The sequence below is a fragment of the Trichoplusia ni genome, chromosome 6 (assembly GCF_003590095.1).
Source record: "Trichoplusia ni isolate ovarian cell line Hi5 chromosome 6, tn1, whole genome shotgun sequence".
Taxonomy (NCBI): domain Eukaryota; kingdom Metazoa; phylum Arthropoda; class Insecta; order Lepidoptera; family Noctuidae; genus Trichoplusia; species Trichoplusia ni.
The window spans coordinates 7,538,685-7,552,866 of record NC_039483.1 but is presented as its reverse complement, the minus strand read 5'-3'; the positions used below and the strand labels follow the sequence as shown (position 1 = coordinate 7,552,866).

The window sequence follows — 14,182 nt, the reverse complement described above, 5'->3', positions numbered from 1 at the left end:
TTTCAGCGCATTTCGCCTCGAGGCGGTAACGAATGAAGATTTATATATAAAGATGACAGACGCTCCTACAATGAATTCTCTACATATAAAAGACATCTATAAATGTTGTATCTACATGTTGATAAATAATAAATTTACTATATCTTATACATAGGTCTTGCGTTATACAAAGATGTTATAAGTTTTACAAAGACATCCTATAACAGCCACAAGTACTAGCAACGTTCTTTAATGGAAAAGCGTCATTAAAGATCTAGTTAATTGTGTGTACGGCGAGAGCGTAGTCGGGATGTCGCCGGGAAGTTCCCGTCGCGTTACGACCGCAGTCGGCGAGGGCTGGAGGCGATTTAACGTATTGTAATGTAAGTTCATACGACGACCCTCCCCCTCTCCCGACGCCTTGCAGCTAATGCCATAGCTCAATGATAGTCGCCAGTTCACGTACGCTGACGCCGGCCGGCATCGATTTCATTTTTTCCAAAATTTAAACTTTCAATATCCGAATCGAAACCGAACCTTCTGTTTACAGACGATCGAAGGGCGGGGATGGGGTGGCGCACCCCAAATACCTACCATGTTATTTATGGTATATTTTGACGTGCTCGCTCGCTGCTAACTTCAAGTCGCGAAGGATAATGGGGTGATGGATAGTGTTATCGGTCGCTATTCATGGTGTTCTACGTTAAACTCGTGCATTTATTAGTACCGTGTATTGTGGAAAACCCCGTAGTGGACTCAATTAGTACCGAACAGTTCTTTCAGTGATTTTATACGTTGTAGCGGCTAACAACCGGCATTTCATTCAATGCGGATTTTAGAATTGTATAAATTAAAACTATTAGCATTCAGTTTTCTTTTAGTCCTATAATAATATTGTATGTGATTTTCTGTGACAAAATCTATGTGAAGTGAAGTGTACATAATTGTATCCTATTCTTGATTTAACATTGTGTTTTTCAAGAAGTTGTAAGGTAAGTTTTAACCTAGTGTTTTATGTGTGAAAACTGTTTTCCCTTGCAAAAATATATTTGCTATCTATTTAAAATAGTACTGTGTAACCATTGGAATAGGATATGGTAGTGTTTTTTATAAAATTATATGTAAACATTAATTTTGATCATAGATTTGTGTTTGTTTACAATTTTCGGTGCAAATATAATGCTAGAAATCGTATTGTCGTTGGTAGGTAAACAGTGTTTTTTTGCAATCTGAGAACAGCGCCATCTGTTGGCGAGTTGTTCCGTGGAATATTAGTTCACGATCCTGCCGCTGTGAGTGGCGCCAAAGTGTCAGCCGGCGACACGCCTGCAGTCACGCGGCGTTGACGCGCGTCGCAACATGTTTGCGTGGGTGTAGATCGCATCGTGATAAACTATTTAAGTGTTTTCTTCCTTATCAAGTAATCAAAAAGTGTGTACAGGTTATCTAGCGTGTTACTCGTACAACATAATTGGATCTACGAATGTTTATAAGAGTGTGTATAGTGGTGTTCTTGTTGGTGTTTCGTATGTGTGTGTTTTGTTGTTGCCGATACCGAGGGCAGGATTTTGGCCGTGCAGTGAAGGTCTAGGGCCGGCATGAGGAAAATAAACGGTGAGAACAAGATACTTTCTAGCATGCTTGTGGGGCATGAGCTCGGCTACCGAGTTCTAAAAACACAGATAAGAGATATGAGAAAATGTCACCGGCTTGCGTCCTACGATTAAGATGTTCAAGAATCAAATTAACAATAAAATGCTTTTATTGATGGAATATTAAAAAGTTTGTTACAAACAAGATTTTAATTTTTAAACTTTTTCGGAGAACACTGTCGTTCGCAGCCATTATGTCAAGAACATGGGGTGTTTGTAATTTAATAGGGGACCGGTGTGCTGCGTAATAATAATAGCTGTAGGGTTCGCACTTTCGCCCTTGAATTTATCATCACAGGAAATGTTAAACTTTAATAACTCCTATTTTAGCCAAAAATTTAGGGTGCAAGAAAAGAGCACTCTTTAGTGGCAATTCGCTTAAGTAGCTATGTTTAGTACTCCTTGTATACTTAGACAACCCCCTACAACTCATTCGGAAAACACCAATTAGCAAACAAAAGAAGAACAAATGGAAAAGAAGAAAAATACCTGATACGTTTTCAACAAGTTGATTCAAATTAAAGTAACTTAGAAAAATGGCTTAAAAAATTTCAAAGTTATTAAGTTTGTGTCGAAAAAGAATTGCGCAAGAGGCGGAGGAATGACCGAAAATCATTAACCGTAGCAGATCTCATACAAATGGTCCATAAACATAATCCGACAATGTTTGATGGGTTACCTACCGGCCCGATAACCGATTGGGAAACCGGCACTGGTTACCTAGACAAAGTAGCGAGCGCCACAGCTATCAATAAAATGGATAAATTATATTGTATCTTTGCATCTACAGATGAAATCATTATGTTCTCAGATTAATATAAATTCCAGAAACAAGTTATTCCAAGAGCCAAGTCTCCACCGGTCAAGGTCACACGACGATTGTTGGAGTTCAACTTGTATTGTACCTTTGACATAATGATGCAATGGTAATCATTCCCGATATCGTTGGCTGTTTACTTATTATTCTGTTCGGAATGTAATTTAAATGTTTGCATAATTTAATGTTTCCTTTTGTGAATGTGAATGTCTTTGAATGACGCGCAATTGATTTAGTGTCAAACTATTGTGACGCAGACGACTATGAACATTTATTTAAAAAAGTAATGAATATTTACTTGAGCATCACATATCGCTGGTTGCTCATAAGTATTCCCTGATGCGTTGGCTAATTAAACTGGATCTATCAAACTTTACCTGCCAATAAACAAGAATTCGGACGAAGTTAATTATCCCGACCATACTGTATCGTGGTGCGAACATCCAACTGACGCCTTTTTACGATCTCGAGGAGTGATGGAGCCGCGCAGGTCGTTGGCCCAAGGTTACTTAATATGCCTTCACGTACCGGCAGAAAATCAAATAAACAGTCGCTTTCATCTCCGGTTTATCGGCGATGCACTTCGTAGCCTTGTGCTGAGTGGTCTACTGTTCAGATATACTTATACAGCCGAGTTGCCGGCTTTACAGCAGTTCATATCAATTATTTAATTTGCAAAGGCTGTTGGACATGAAAAAGCGTAAACTTTACTGACATTTCCCTGGAGCTTCATTAAAGTTTTAATTCCTTTAATTGTCGCGCTGTGGAGTCGAGTTAATTTCTTGAGCGTCGCTTACCACTGTGTTGATGACATTCCTTTTACAATTGCCGTTGCATTATACCTACTCGTATCCTATTAAACGTAGATGTAAGCAAGTAATGTGAGTATCTGTCTATTGTCCGCTTAGTGTACTTCATTCAAGTCCATTGTTTGTTATTCATTAGCTTGTAAAACAATTTCTAGTAATCATACGTCTAATAACCGATAATGCCTCTATTGATTTTACCAGTGGCTCGGAACAGCACTCCAATATTGACAATGAGCGGTAGTTTAGACGCCACTACGTGCGTTGGGAGTTGATGAGAGTCCTACGTGACTCCCAGTTCATTGCTCTAGTTTTTTGCCACTTGATCTTGTGAATGAGTTTGCAGACCTTGGCTCGAAGACAAGGATCTTAGGCGGCGGGATTTATAGGTACAAAACACTTTACGAGTGCTCGGACAGGCTCGCTACATACTCTCTGCCTACTTATTCAGCGAAATGAACGCTGTAGTGGCACTACGGTGGAGCCGCGCCGGCCCGGCATTATAATACAATTGGCATTTATTGCGGAACGATCATGAAACTTTGATGAGTTTATGCGATAAAGTTGTCAAAACGAGTTATCGCTTTCGGCAGCATGTAAATTGTTCTGTGTGAAATCAATGAGAGTAACTAGGCGCGTTAGTGCCGTGAATGCTGATTTTCAATAGCAGCGCATTAGGAGTAGTTGTGGTGGCGCCGCGCGTGATTGCCATGTTGATTGAGATCACACGTATGTTATAAATTGTCGCTCCAATTCGTGTGTGACGTGAATACGCTCTTATGTATGAAAATACCAACGTAATGAAGTTAAGAAATGGAGATCGTGCGGGTGTTGTCTCGTTTTGCATTGTATAATATTGTATATTTGTCGTTAATGAAGATGCCGTTATTTACATCGTCAATCTAGGGCGCAGGTAAACGAGTCTACTTGGCTCGTTTACCTCGAGAGGGCGGTGTGATATATTCAGGGCCCATTTAAATATTCCCAGGGGTGATAAGGGGAAGGGATGTGCGCCGGTTAATCAAGTAACGTGATCCATTTATCTGGAGCACTCTTGATATGGTGCCGGTGAACTTTGGAATATTGTAGGCTCATTTTGGGGTTGAGATTGAAAAGGAGTATTAGTCAAGGTAGGTAGTCATTTTATATAGTACTTTGTGTTGTGTTTTGCTATGTGTGTTTTGGTTATTATATTTTTTCGATACATACGTTGTATAATTATTATTAAAAATGATACAACGAACACTACTGACGAAAAGCAGGAAAATATGTATTTTTTTACTGCTCCCGCACTACGCCTCAAACATTCAAGTCAGATGTAGATAGACACCCAACCTCAAGACAAGAATTCATGGATCAAACAAACGTTTTTTCTACGCAGGGATCGAATGCCCGCCACGTAGCGCACAGTGGTTTTGGCGTGGTGACCACGACCACTCGGCTATCGGTGCAGTCGAAAATATATATAAATTTTGTTTCACTGACTTCAGTCTTCATGGCAATTATACAATGCCAACATAAATATGGATTTAATGCAATACATGCCTTAGTAGCTGTCGGTGCCAGGAGGAGGTTGAAACTGCAGTTAATGACACCACATAGAGTTCATAACTGCATAATACGCAAGTCACATTTCATTTGCATAGAACCTAGCTCTCACATTGTTACCTAGGAACAAGACTTTTAATAGCTTAATTAACGATTGGAAAGTTTCAACAAATGACCAGGGCACTTACTATCGCCTTTTGAAGTCTAGCTTTTGCGATTGTGGAAGTGGGATGGGGCGCTACATAATGAAGAGCATTGTCTCTTTTACTCATTAGCGACTATCTCATTTTAAGATGTCGTAGTAGGTCCTCAGATCAAGTTGCCTTGACTATAGATAAATGCCACATAGTATTGAGATATTTCCTTCATATCTTGTTGTAATTATTTTCAATCCGGACGCAACGATTTCTATGTTGCTCTTGGAATGCATTGACATTGAATTTATAAACCAGTGCTATTTATAAATAAATATTGATATTTCAGTTTTATAGTTATTGGTTGTATATGATTAAAGGTTTATAATTGAAACTTTGAATTTATAACGGGATTTTTAGACATCGATGTCTGACAAAATGTTTATTAAAACTTATTGGCTTTAAAGTTTGTCAATACGCATTGAACATTGAACATTTTGTGATGATGCCTTCACCTCTACCTAAGTAGGTACATTTTAACAATCGTTAACGTCAATGAATGTCGCTCACATGCATGTCAATAATATTTCGTTCTTATAAGTCACGTGACCGTGACCTGTCATCATTTGAGCGTTTTCTATTGACATTATAGATTGTTGTCATGTGCTTTGACTATATATCCAATGAAAAGACGGACGTAATTTTAATTAAAGTAACTTAGGCTATATTGGAGAATAGTCTAGATTACGGTAATATCAAAGTACTAAGAAGCTTAGCGTTTCCTTTTAAAAGATCTGTAAAGTTTTATTGGTCCGTTTTCACGTATCTTGGCCATATCGATAGAATTCCATCGATCGCATTGCAGTGAAATTGGAAACAGACGGGTACAGTGGCTGGAGTGTATGCAGCGTTCTCGGTTTTACTGCATTCGATCTATTTACGGGTTTATGAACGTCGATAAACTCGCGGCGCGTTGAACCGCGGCCCGTCAGGATAGATGCGTCTGTTACAATCATGGCCAATGAAGTAATCAATAAACATACACCTTAATACTTCAGCCGTTCATTTAATTTAACGGTATTGCTGTTAATTGTTTTCGTGCCGATATCAAACCATTAGGGTTGGTATTGAGTTGCAATACACTCTACAATGCGGTTGGTTGGATTAAATATCAACAAAACCTATAGGTATACGTCTCACTGCTGGGCACTGGCTTCATCATCAATCAATCATCAACGCGCTAGGACTCTGCGGGTTGGCGATTTCGGATACCAATATTTTTAATCCAGGTTTCCTCACGAGGTTTTCTTTCATCGTATGTCAGTTTAGTTTTAGAATGATTAAGAAAGTACATTTAAGTCGCATTGTTACTGTGCCTGCATTGGGATCGAACCTGTACGTCGTGGACATCAATGAGTTAATAATTTACATTGTGTCTATGAAAATTATACCAAAATAAAAGACTATCAGACAGTTATATTTAAAACAAACAGTTTTTTTTATTTAATAATGGATGAGGTTTCGTTTCGACTCCCTCCAGTACAAAATTGCTTTTCAAAATGCAGGTTGCCTTCCAAGCTCCTGCCTCACTCGATTTTTAATCTTGAGCATGGAATACAAAACAGTGGAAGAAACTATTTTTTTCGCAATGCAGTCAAAGTTATGGCAAACTTTATGTTAATTCAATTTGCGTTAAAGGCGAAAGTCGAATGCAAATTCGCCGTACACGTCGGCGACCAACTGTATCGATCTTCCGCATTCAATTGATGCTATAACCTTTAACTAGTTATGAAATTTGTGACACTGAAAATGATTCAAATTTCTCCACTTGAATGGGTGCCGACAGGAAATTGAATGGCTTAAATATTAACCACATGATCCCATAGGAATGCGGCGATCGGAATCGCTGTTAAAATTAGTACGTTAATCGTTAAAACCCTAACACTAAAGCCCGTTTACACTGCGAGTTATCGCTTCGAATGCTTTAGCATAACGTGAGTCGTTCATCGGCCCAGGAAGTGACGTCACTCGCGTGGCCTCACACACGTTTCCTGCCAGTCTTCTCGACCTTCACCTAAAGCCTCAAACCGCAGTACTTTTGTCTTTTTTCAAAGAGCTTTAATTTAAGAACGTGTCATTGTGACTTGTGTTTCAAAGAGGAGTTGCAACGTAGGTTTTACCGGCCAGTGTGCGAGTAATGATGATATGAACGACACATCTTTTATATTTTTTTTATCTTACGTATTTACGAACTTTATTTTGATTTTGAAAGATACGTCAAGTTCTCATCTTAAACCAATCCTCGTACAAATATGATCTTAACAGTTTCTTAGGTCTAAATTAGCGGACCGGTCGTTAGTTTACTGAAAGTTGGTAACTTTATTAGGTCATACAGAGAAATTTCGTGATGAATCTGATGTGTCAATCAAAAACTTCACTATGTCAATATGATCACTATATCAATCATAAATTGATAGATCTTATTTGGAACAATGTATTAAAAATTCTAGACACAAAAAAACTTTATCCATAACTTCAGTTTGCGATAACTGTTAAAATATAATAAAAGTTTATTACAAAAACAGGCATCTCATATTAAATAACGTGGCGTCGTCCGACTACTTGAATTTTAAACTACGTCTCACATGAAAGGAAGAATCAATGTCACTTTGGAACAGAGACCCATAGTGCACCGTCTACCCTTAGGGTCATGTTCGACAAATAAATAAACATTTTGTATGACTTTCTTCACTGATTAAGCGTAGGTCGTGAGTCACGAGGTTGTCTTTAGCCATCTTGCTAACTTGCTAAGCTTGCTGTCTTGCTAGCCTTGCTACCGAGTTCACAATGCTATGTTTTGCTCCCGTCTTTAACAATGTGTGTTTGGAGTTTCGACAAGGAAATGCCGTCTCCTTCATGCCGAGTAACTTCATAATATTTCATTGAGAGACGATACTTGCATTCAACTTTGTTGCTTGGTTCGGATGTGTCTAATTAATAAGCGAATTTAGGCAGTAAGTAGAAGGTTACAACCTTATAAAAAGAAATGAGTGTCTTTTAGTGAAGTACACTGTCCTCTTAAATTACTGCAACCATGCAAAGTTTAAAATAGGTGCGATGTTTTTTGAGGTTTACGCCAACATTGTATAATAACTACCCGTTACTACGACTCAGGTTGTCTCCACATACAATTAACATTTTCAATTCTTTAAATCTATTGATACAAAGATTGTATATCTAGATTCTATGTTACTTTAAGCCAGTAAAATACATTGTATCGAAGAATTGGTCAAACGGTATAAAAACGGTCTTAGTCTTTCCCTTCAATACTTACTTTTCTAAACTTTCTTTATTAACATTTTACTTACATTTGTCCCTTATTAATCTGCAGCACAGGTTTAACTAACAGCAGATACAAGTCGTTATTAATCAGAGAATAATTTCCGATTTTACCCCGGTTCATTGGATCTGCTTTTGTGAAAGGATTGAAGCTAGGCTTTTTTGTAAAGTTTTTATTCTCACACCCTTCCATAATCCTTACTAATGTTGTCTGAAAATCCTTACACCCTAATATGCAGTAAATGATTACATAAACTTTCCAATCTCGCGACTCCTGTAACTTGTAATCCTAGGAAATATCGTCTGTTTTCTTAGTAATAATACCGTCTTTGCGTTTACTGGAACTGGTTACGCTAGGCTTTGTTGACAAACGCACTACCATCTAAATAAGACTCTACCATATAGTATGCGGAGAATATTCACTATTTATAAACACTAAAACAGTTGAAATGCGAAATATGTAGCCATGCCATTGCATAACAAACATATTACCGATTTTAAATTAAGAACTATGAAGCCAAACTTTATAAAATTATGGGACCAAGGGACAGTTATTTCACGTTAAATGTAGAAAAAAATCAACAAAATCCGTTCATCGAATTCAAAGTTCTGACGTAAAAACATACAAAAAAGAATCAGGCGAAGTGAAAACCTCTTTTTTGCAGTCTTTGGCAATAAAAAAAAAACTTTTATTACAATTCATTGATCTGTAGATATACATTTATGAAGATATCGAACATGATTGTCAGTGTAATTGCTCACCGCTTGTCTGTCACATACAGACAAATATTGTAACACGCTATTGTTCACCAAAAACAATTCATTTATTATTCCGCTCATTGTTTTACGATAGGCTCAAATAGTCTGCAGGATTAAAAATGGTAGGTATCGAATAGACATGATAAGAATATGTTTTCAACGATGAAAAAAAATAAGATGATTTCTGATGACGATGAAATTTTTGGTGATATACCATTTTTTTTAATCTATCCACAAATACATTATCTATCCACAAAAAGCTCTTCAATACAGATCAAGAGCGTGAAAGTCAAAAGTCCAGTTAAGAAAGCGCTTTACAAAAGTGCAGCGTTTATGGCCGCCACCTTCGGCACCTGGTCTACTGTTTCAATGATAATGAGAGAGAGCGAGCCTGTCATGTTTATTTCAAACGACGGGCCACGTGGGACGGACACAGGACGGTGGGAAACGCGCCACAGACCCACTCACAAGCCGCACCATTCCGTACCTAGCGTACGTAGTGAACCTATCATACGTAGCGAACCTACCGTACTTAGTGCTGCACAAACCCTATTGTTTTGTTATCGTAATCTACGGATCCTTACATTATTAGTTGCATTTCAAAACCCTGTTCCACGTTTCGTAACATTTCAATCTTGGAACCCAGAGGACTATTCTCGAGATTTATGTATTTAATAGACTGTTTTGATTACAAATATGTGGAAGGTATTAAGTTCTCTTTGTATTTTAAGTATTTATGTTATTTTATTCGAACGGGATGATGATTTTGATTGATTAATTTGCAATGGACAATCATTTTATTATGATTTATAGGCAACATAAATTACAGTGACTTTGATGCCATTTAAAATGATTTCTCCAAAGCCGACAACATCCGAAGCGTCTTTGCAAGGAGGTAACATTTGTTTTTGAAAACTTCTTAAGGAGATACAGCGAAGTCATTCAAGTACTAGTCAATGAGACAATGGCATGGCCCTGGTTCAAGATCACGACCGCAGCCCGGTGGCGCGCCATCTCCGACTTACGTAAAGGCACAGGAAACTAACATACAGCCTGTTATGAAAGTCCGTGTAGGAGTCGCTTGATAGAGTTGGCTGAGGACCTTTGACCTTTGCTGCGTGGATACACAAATGAAGTTTGTAATTTGACTCTGTAACAAAATACTAGGTAGCACATTAACAAAAATGCCTACACAGGAATGTACAAAAAGTAGTCGACTACAAACCTATAAATTACATTTTATCGCAAAGCATTTCATCGCGCCAGCTTTCGTGAAAACGATTCCTTTGAACTAAATAAATAACTAAGTTCAAAGCAAGGAACACTTACAAGTACTGATAAGCTATCAACAGCTACTTTGTCTTCAAACTTTAAAGTTATCTCGACAAGAAAAAGGTTAAGTGTTAAAACTTTAAGTGTTTGCCAAAACGTTACGTCACTACTCACTAATTACACCTTTCGAACAATAGAAATCGAAAGTGCTCAGATAAAATCGATACAGTTAGTTGGGCAAAAAACAATAGGTCGCAGTTACAACAATGTCATCCGGCGATTGAAAGAGTTGTTCGTAAATAGATTATCTGTTCACATCGAGTCATGTCACTGGCAGCTAACAAGAAGCGTCAAAAGTGACGTTAAATAATTTTGATACCGATTATGACAAGCGAGTCGTGAATGTACATCTGAGCACAGATTGTATTCGACAGATATTAATTAGATTTAATGCTTAGATGGTAGTCGGACATTAATTGAAAGAAATATAAACAATACGTTTCATTATTTTGCTATACACAAATTGACTATCAAATGGGTAGAAATTATCTGATCTGGTTCTTAAAACTTGAAGTTTTACGGCTATTGTTTTAACATGTATCGATTCGACTTAATACTCTGGATACACAGTTTTACAAGCTTTAACAGTAAAGAAACATACATACCCATCATAAAAACAATGTCAAGTGACGCTTCCGTCATATGAAGACTCGTACCTGTCAATCGATAATGACAGATTGTATAATGACAAACAGCTGTGTAATGGCGCGTTACAAAGGCTTGTTAAATTGAATGTTCTTTAGTTTTACAGCCGGATGCAATTTGCACTTTTATCAGTGTCTGTACGTGTAAGTTGTCACTTTCGAGTCGTGACTCACGAAGACAACAGCGAGCTTTCCTTGCCTCCATCTAATGGTAGGGTCACTCTGCTGTCATAAATTGCAAATAGTTAGCATTTAATATCCTAGCACCCGAGCCTTTAGGGCGATGCGTTCGTATTTGCTCTAGCTTATATTCGGCTATTAATGTATTAACAATTACTTTTTCGGATATGAGTTTTTTGTATTTAATATTGTTGTCCTTTTGTATGTATATATGTAATAATCACACCCTCTAAAAGTACATCACCAAGCCTGATTAACCGTTAACATTTTAGTATCGACATAGCATCAAAGGGTTACCTATTACAAAAATGTTTAAGATGTTATTCCTTATTCAATTTCTCGGGTCGTTTTGTTGTCAGAATGTTAAAAACTCATCTGAACTCACAAATCGATGCGTAAGTAGTAACGGTTGTAGCCAGTTGATTGTGCAAGTGTTCTAATTAATAGCAATCTGTGAATGTTCACATCAATATTCATGTAGCTGATGTAATGTTTACTCTTGCTGTTATATACACGTGTATAATTCACAATTCACGACTAGCAATAAATCAAAAGTACTCATTGAAAACATCTTGCGAAATGTTACTAATGCTTGAAAGATTTTTTAAATTAAACGTAGGTAAGCATTGTTCGGTGAAAGAAGCCATTTTGTTTTTACGCTAAAGCAAACCGTTGCTCTTAATTGAAATTTGAATAAAGAATGCGTATTCAAACAGTAATTGAAGTCGGATATTTAGTTTTTCTTTTTTTATGTTTGAATTCTCCGTCTTCCGGAAAGCCGCTATGATGAATAATGCAACCTGGCAAGTGGATTAATACTAACCTGTGCAAGTATGTATTTCAGTATCTAGGAAACGGCTGACTAAGATGAAGCAAATTTTGCAGCCTTAAAAATATCAAGATGCAGCAATAACTGTAATTTAATTGTTAACGATCTATTTGTGTCAACTTTGTACGATTTACCATCCATCAAATCTGATTTGTTTGCAGTCTTAAAGTTGTAACGAGCAACGTCGGTCACGTTTTTATCGAAACGATGTTTGTCCCCGGAATGCTAAGTTATAAAACTTTCTTAATCAGTACTTCCTTCGCGCTGAGTGCGAAATAAGAGTTTTTCGTAAATAATTTTCATCCAAATTCTATCTTTGACTTCGTAATCATTTCGTCGCTGTTAAAATGTGACACCAATTCTCCGGAAATAAGGTTCGATATCGCAACGAGGGCCAGTCGAAATCCGTAAAGTACTTAATGTTTTCAATTCCGTATAATCGGTTTAGAATTTCCAGAGTTTCGCGTCAGTAATTGGATTGGACGAAGTTGTCCGCCTCTAGGGTGAATTTTTCAACGGTCTTAACCGCAAAGCTTACTTAGGAATCAATGGTGGGCAGATTGCATCTAATCAGCATTTTGTATTTATTCGGGTTTGAAATAGCCGGCTCGTTTGTTTATGGTTCGGATATACGCTCATTAAAAAAGGAAGTAGATAATAAAGCAATCGGGGTGAGGTTAAATTTGCAGAGTTTTCATTCAGTTTTGGAGTTTAAAAGGCATTCGGTTGAATGAATTTTAGAAGCTAAACCTTTTGGGAAAAATTGAATAGTTTACTTACACCTTGAGATAATCTATGAGCTAGAGGTGTTTGCCAAAACCGTGTTGACAAACAGATATGTACATAAATATTTCTCAAGATCCTAGCCCGTTTACAAGCGAGTGTATTAAAACCGTTCAATACACACTCATGGTTCAACACCGTCATACAATTCCCTTCAGACGCTTTTTATGAACTCGCACCCACTTTGCGCGACTTTTAATATTGTAGGGGAGCAGATGTGAGGACCTTTTACCTATTCGGGTTCGCTCACATATCACCGAGTAGGCCTAATGTGCGACGCGACAACGCGGAGAGCACTCCACGTAAACGTTTGAGAAGCATTTTCCTTGATTTCATCGACTGCGATTAGTTCGGAATATGCTTTAACCTTTTGAGACTTTTTCTGCAGTCATTGAACGGGTCTTAGGGCCTAGATAATGCCATCTTAGGCTAGAAGATGAAAACAGAACTTTTAGTGTGGAAACGGTTATTATTTTGGACAGGTGAAGTGATCCTTCCAGGTCCTCTATCCAGGAGATTGAAACCATTTAATCCGCTTTACAGCTCGTATAAATGAAACTTGTCTTCATGGCCATTTTTTTTTTGGCTTGGCGTAAAAAGAATATTTCGTAAAAAGTTGTTATCAAAAAACATCATGACATCCTAAAATGAATTCACTCGTGTCATTCCTTCCCAAATGTCTTTTCATAGCGTATGTGTAAAGCTTGTCCCCATTCCAAGTTAGCTAAATGTGCTTGAACCGCGGCTCGCGACCTTTGCAGGCCTTTGCTTCGGCATTCAGCACCATACCTGGCTTTATTGGCTCTTAACATTGACAATGACGTATAGAACTGTATAGAATTAAAACCATGACTCTGAACAGATACATGTTTTATGACGAGAGTAGTTGGTGGGTACTTCTTGTAATGATATGCGAGGCTAACGGTGTAGTGATATGAATTGTAAATATGCATGTGAAATGGATATTGCTGTGCTTGATTCTCAGGCTTGCATGTCAATTGACGGCTTGGTAATTATGTTACTTGAATGTTATATTCTGAAACGTCATAATTTGTCGCATAAATTGGTAAACAAAGTTGAAGACAACCTTTCTGGTATAACAGGCTGGATATCATTTCGAATTGGTTTGAAATATGTACCTGCAAAAAAAATGTTAAAAGACTCTTTGGCAGTTCATATCTGCACTCTACCAAAAATGTCACCGAAGAGTAGAAACTGCAAAATATGTTTAAATGTGCCGTATACGGGCGCGAGTCGCTTATGTGTCTGACAGTTGTCGCGAAGATATTGTTATCGATTGGTCACAGGAAACGGAAACGTCTAGAGCAATGCTCAGGGTGCAGTTTGTGTCGTACATTCACCTCGTGACACTTATGTACC

At 37.7% G+C, this 14,182-nt stretch overlaps 1 protein-coding gene across 2 annotated transcripts in view; it reads left to right on the top strand.

Moving 5' to 3' along the window:
* Window positions 1–1,294: 1,294 nt before the first annotated feature.
* Window positions 1,295–14,182, top strand: part of LOC113494690 (caskin-2) — a 272,172-nt gene continuing 259,284 nt past the window's right edge. The window contains exon 1 of one of the 2 annotated variants that reach the window (XM_026873110.1): window positions 1,295–1,593. Coding sequence is in view for 1 of the 2 variants with exons in the window: in XM_026873114.1 (XP_026728915.1) it covers window positions 1,578–1,593 (16 nt within the window). In the remaining variant the exon portion in view is untranslated. The remainder of the gene's footprint in view (window positions 1,594–14,182) is intronic. The other variant, XM_026873114.1, reaches the window with a different exon arrangement.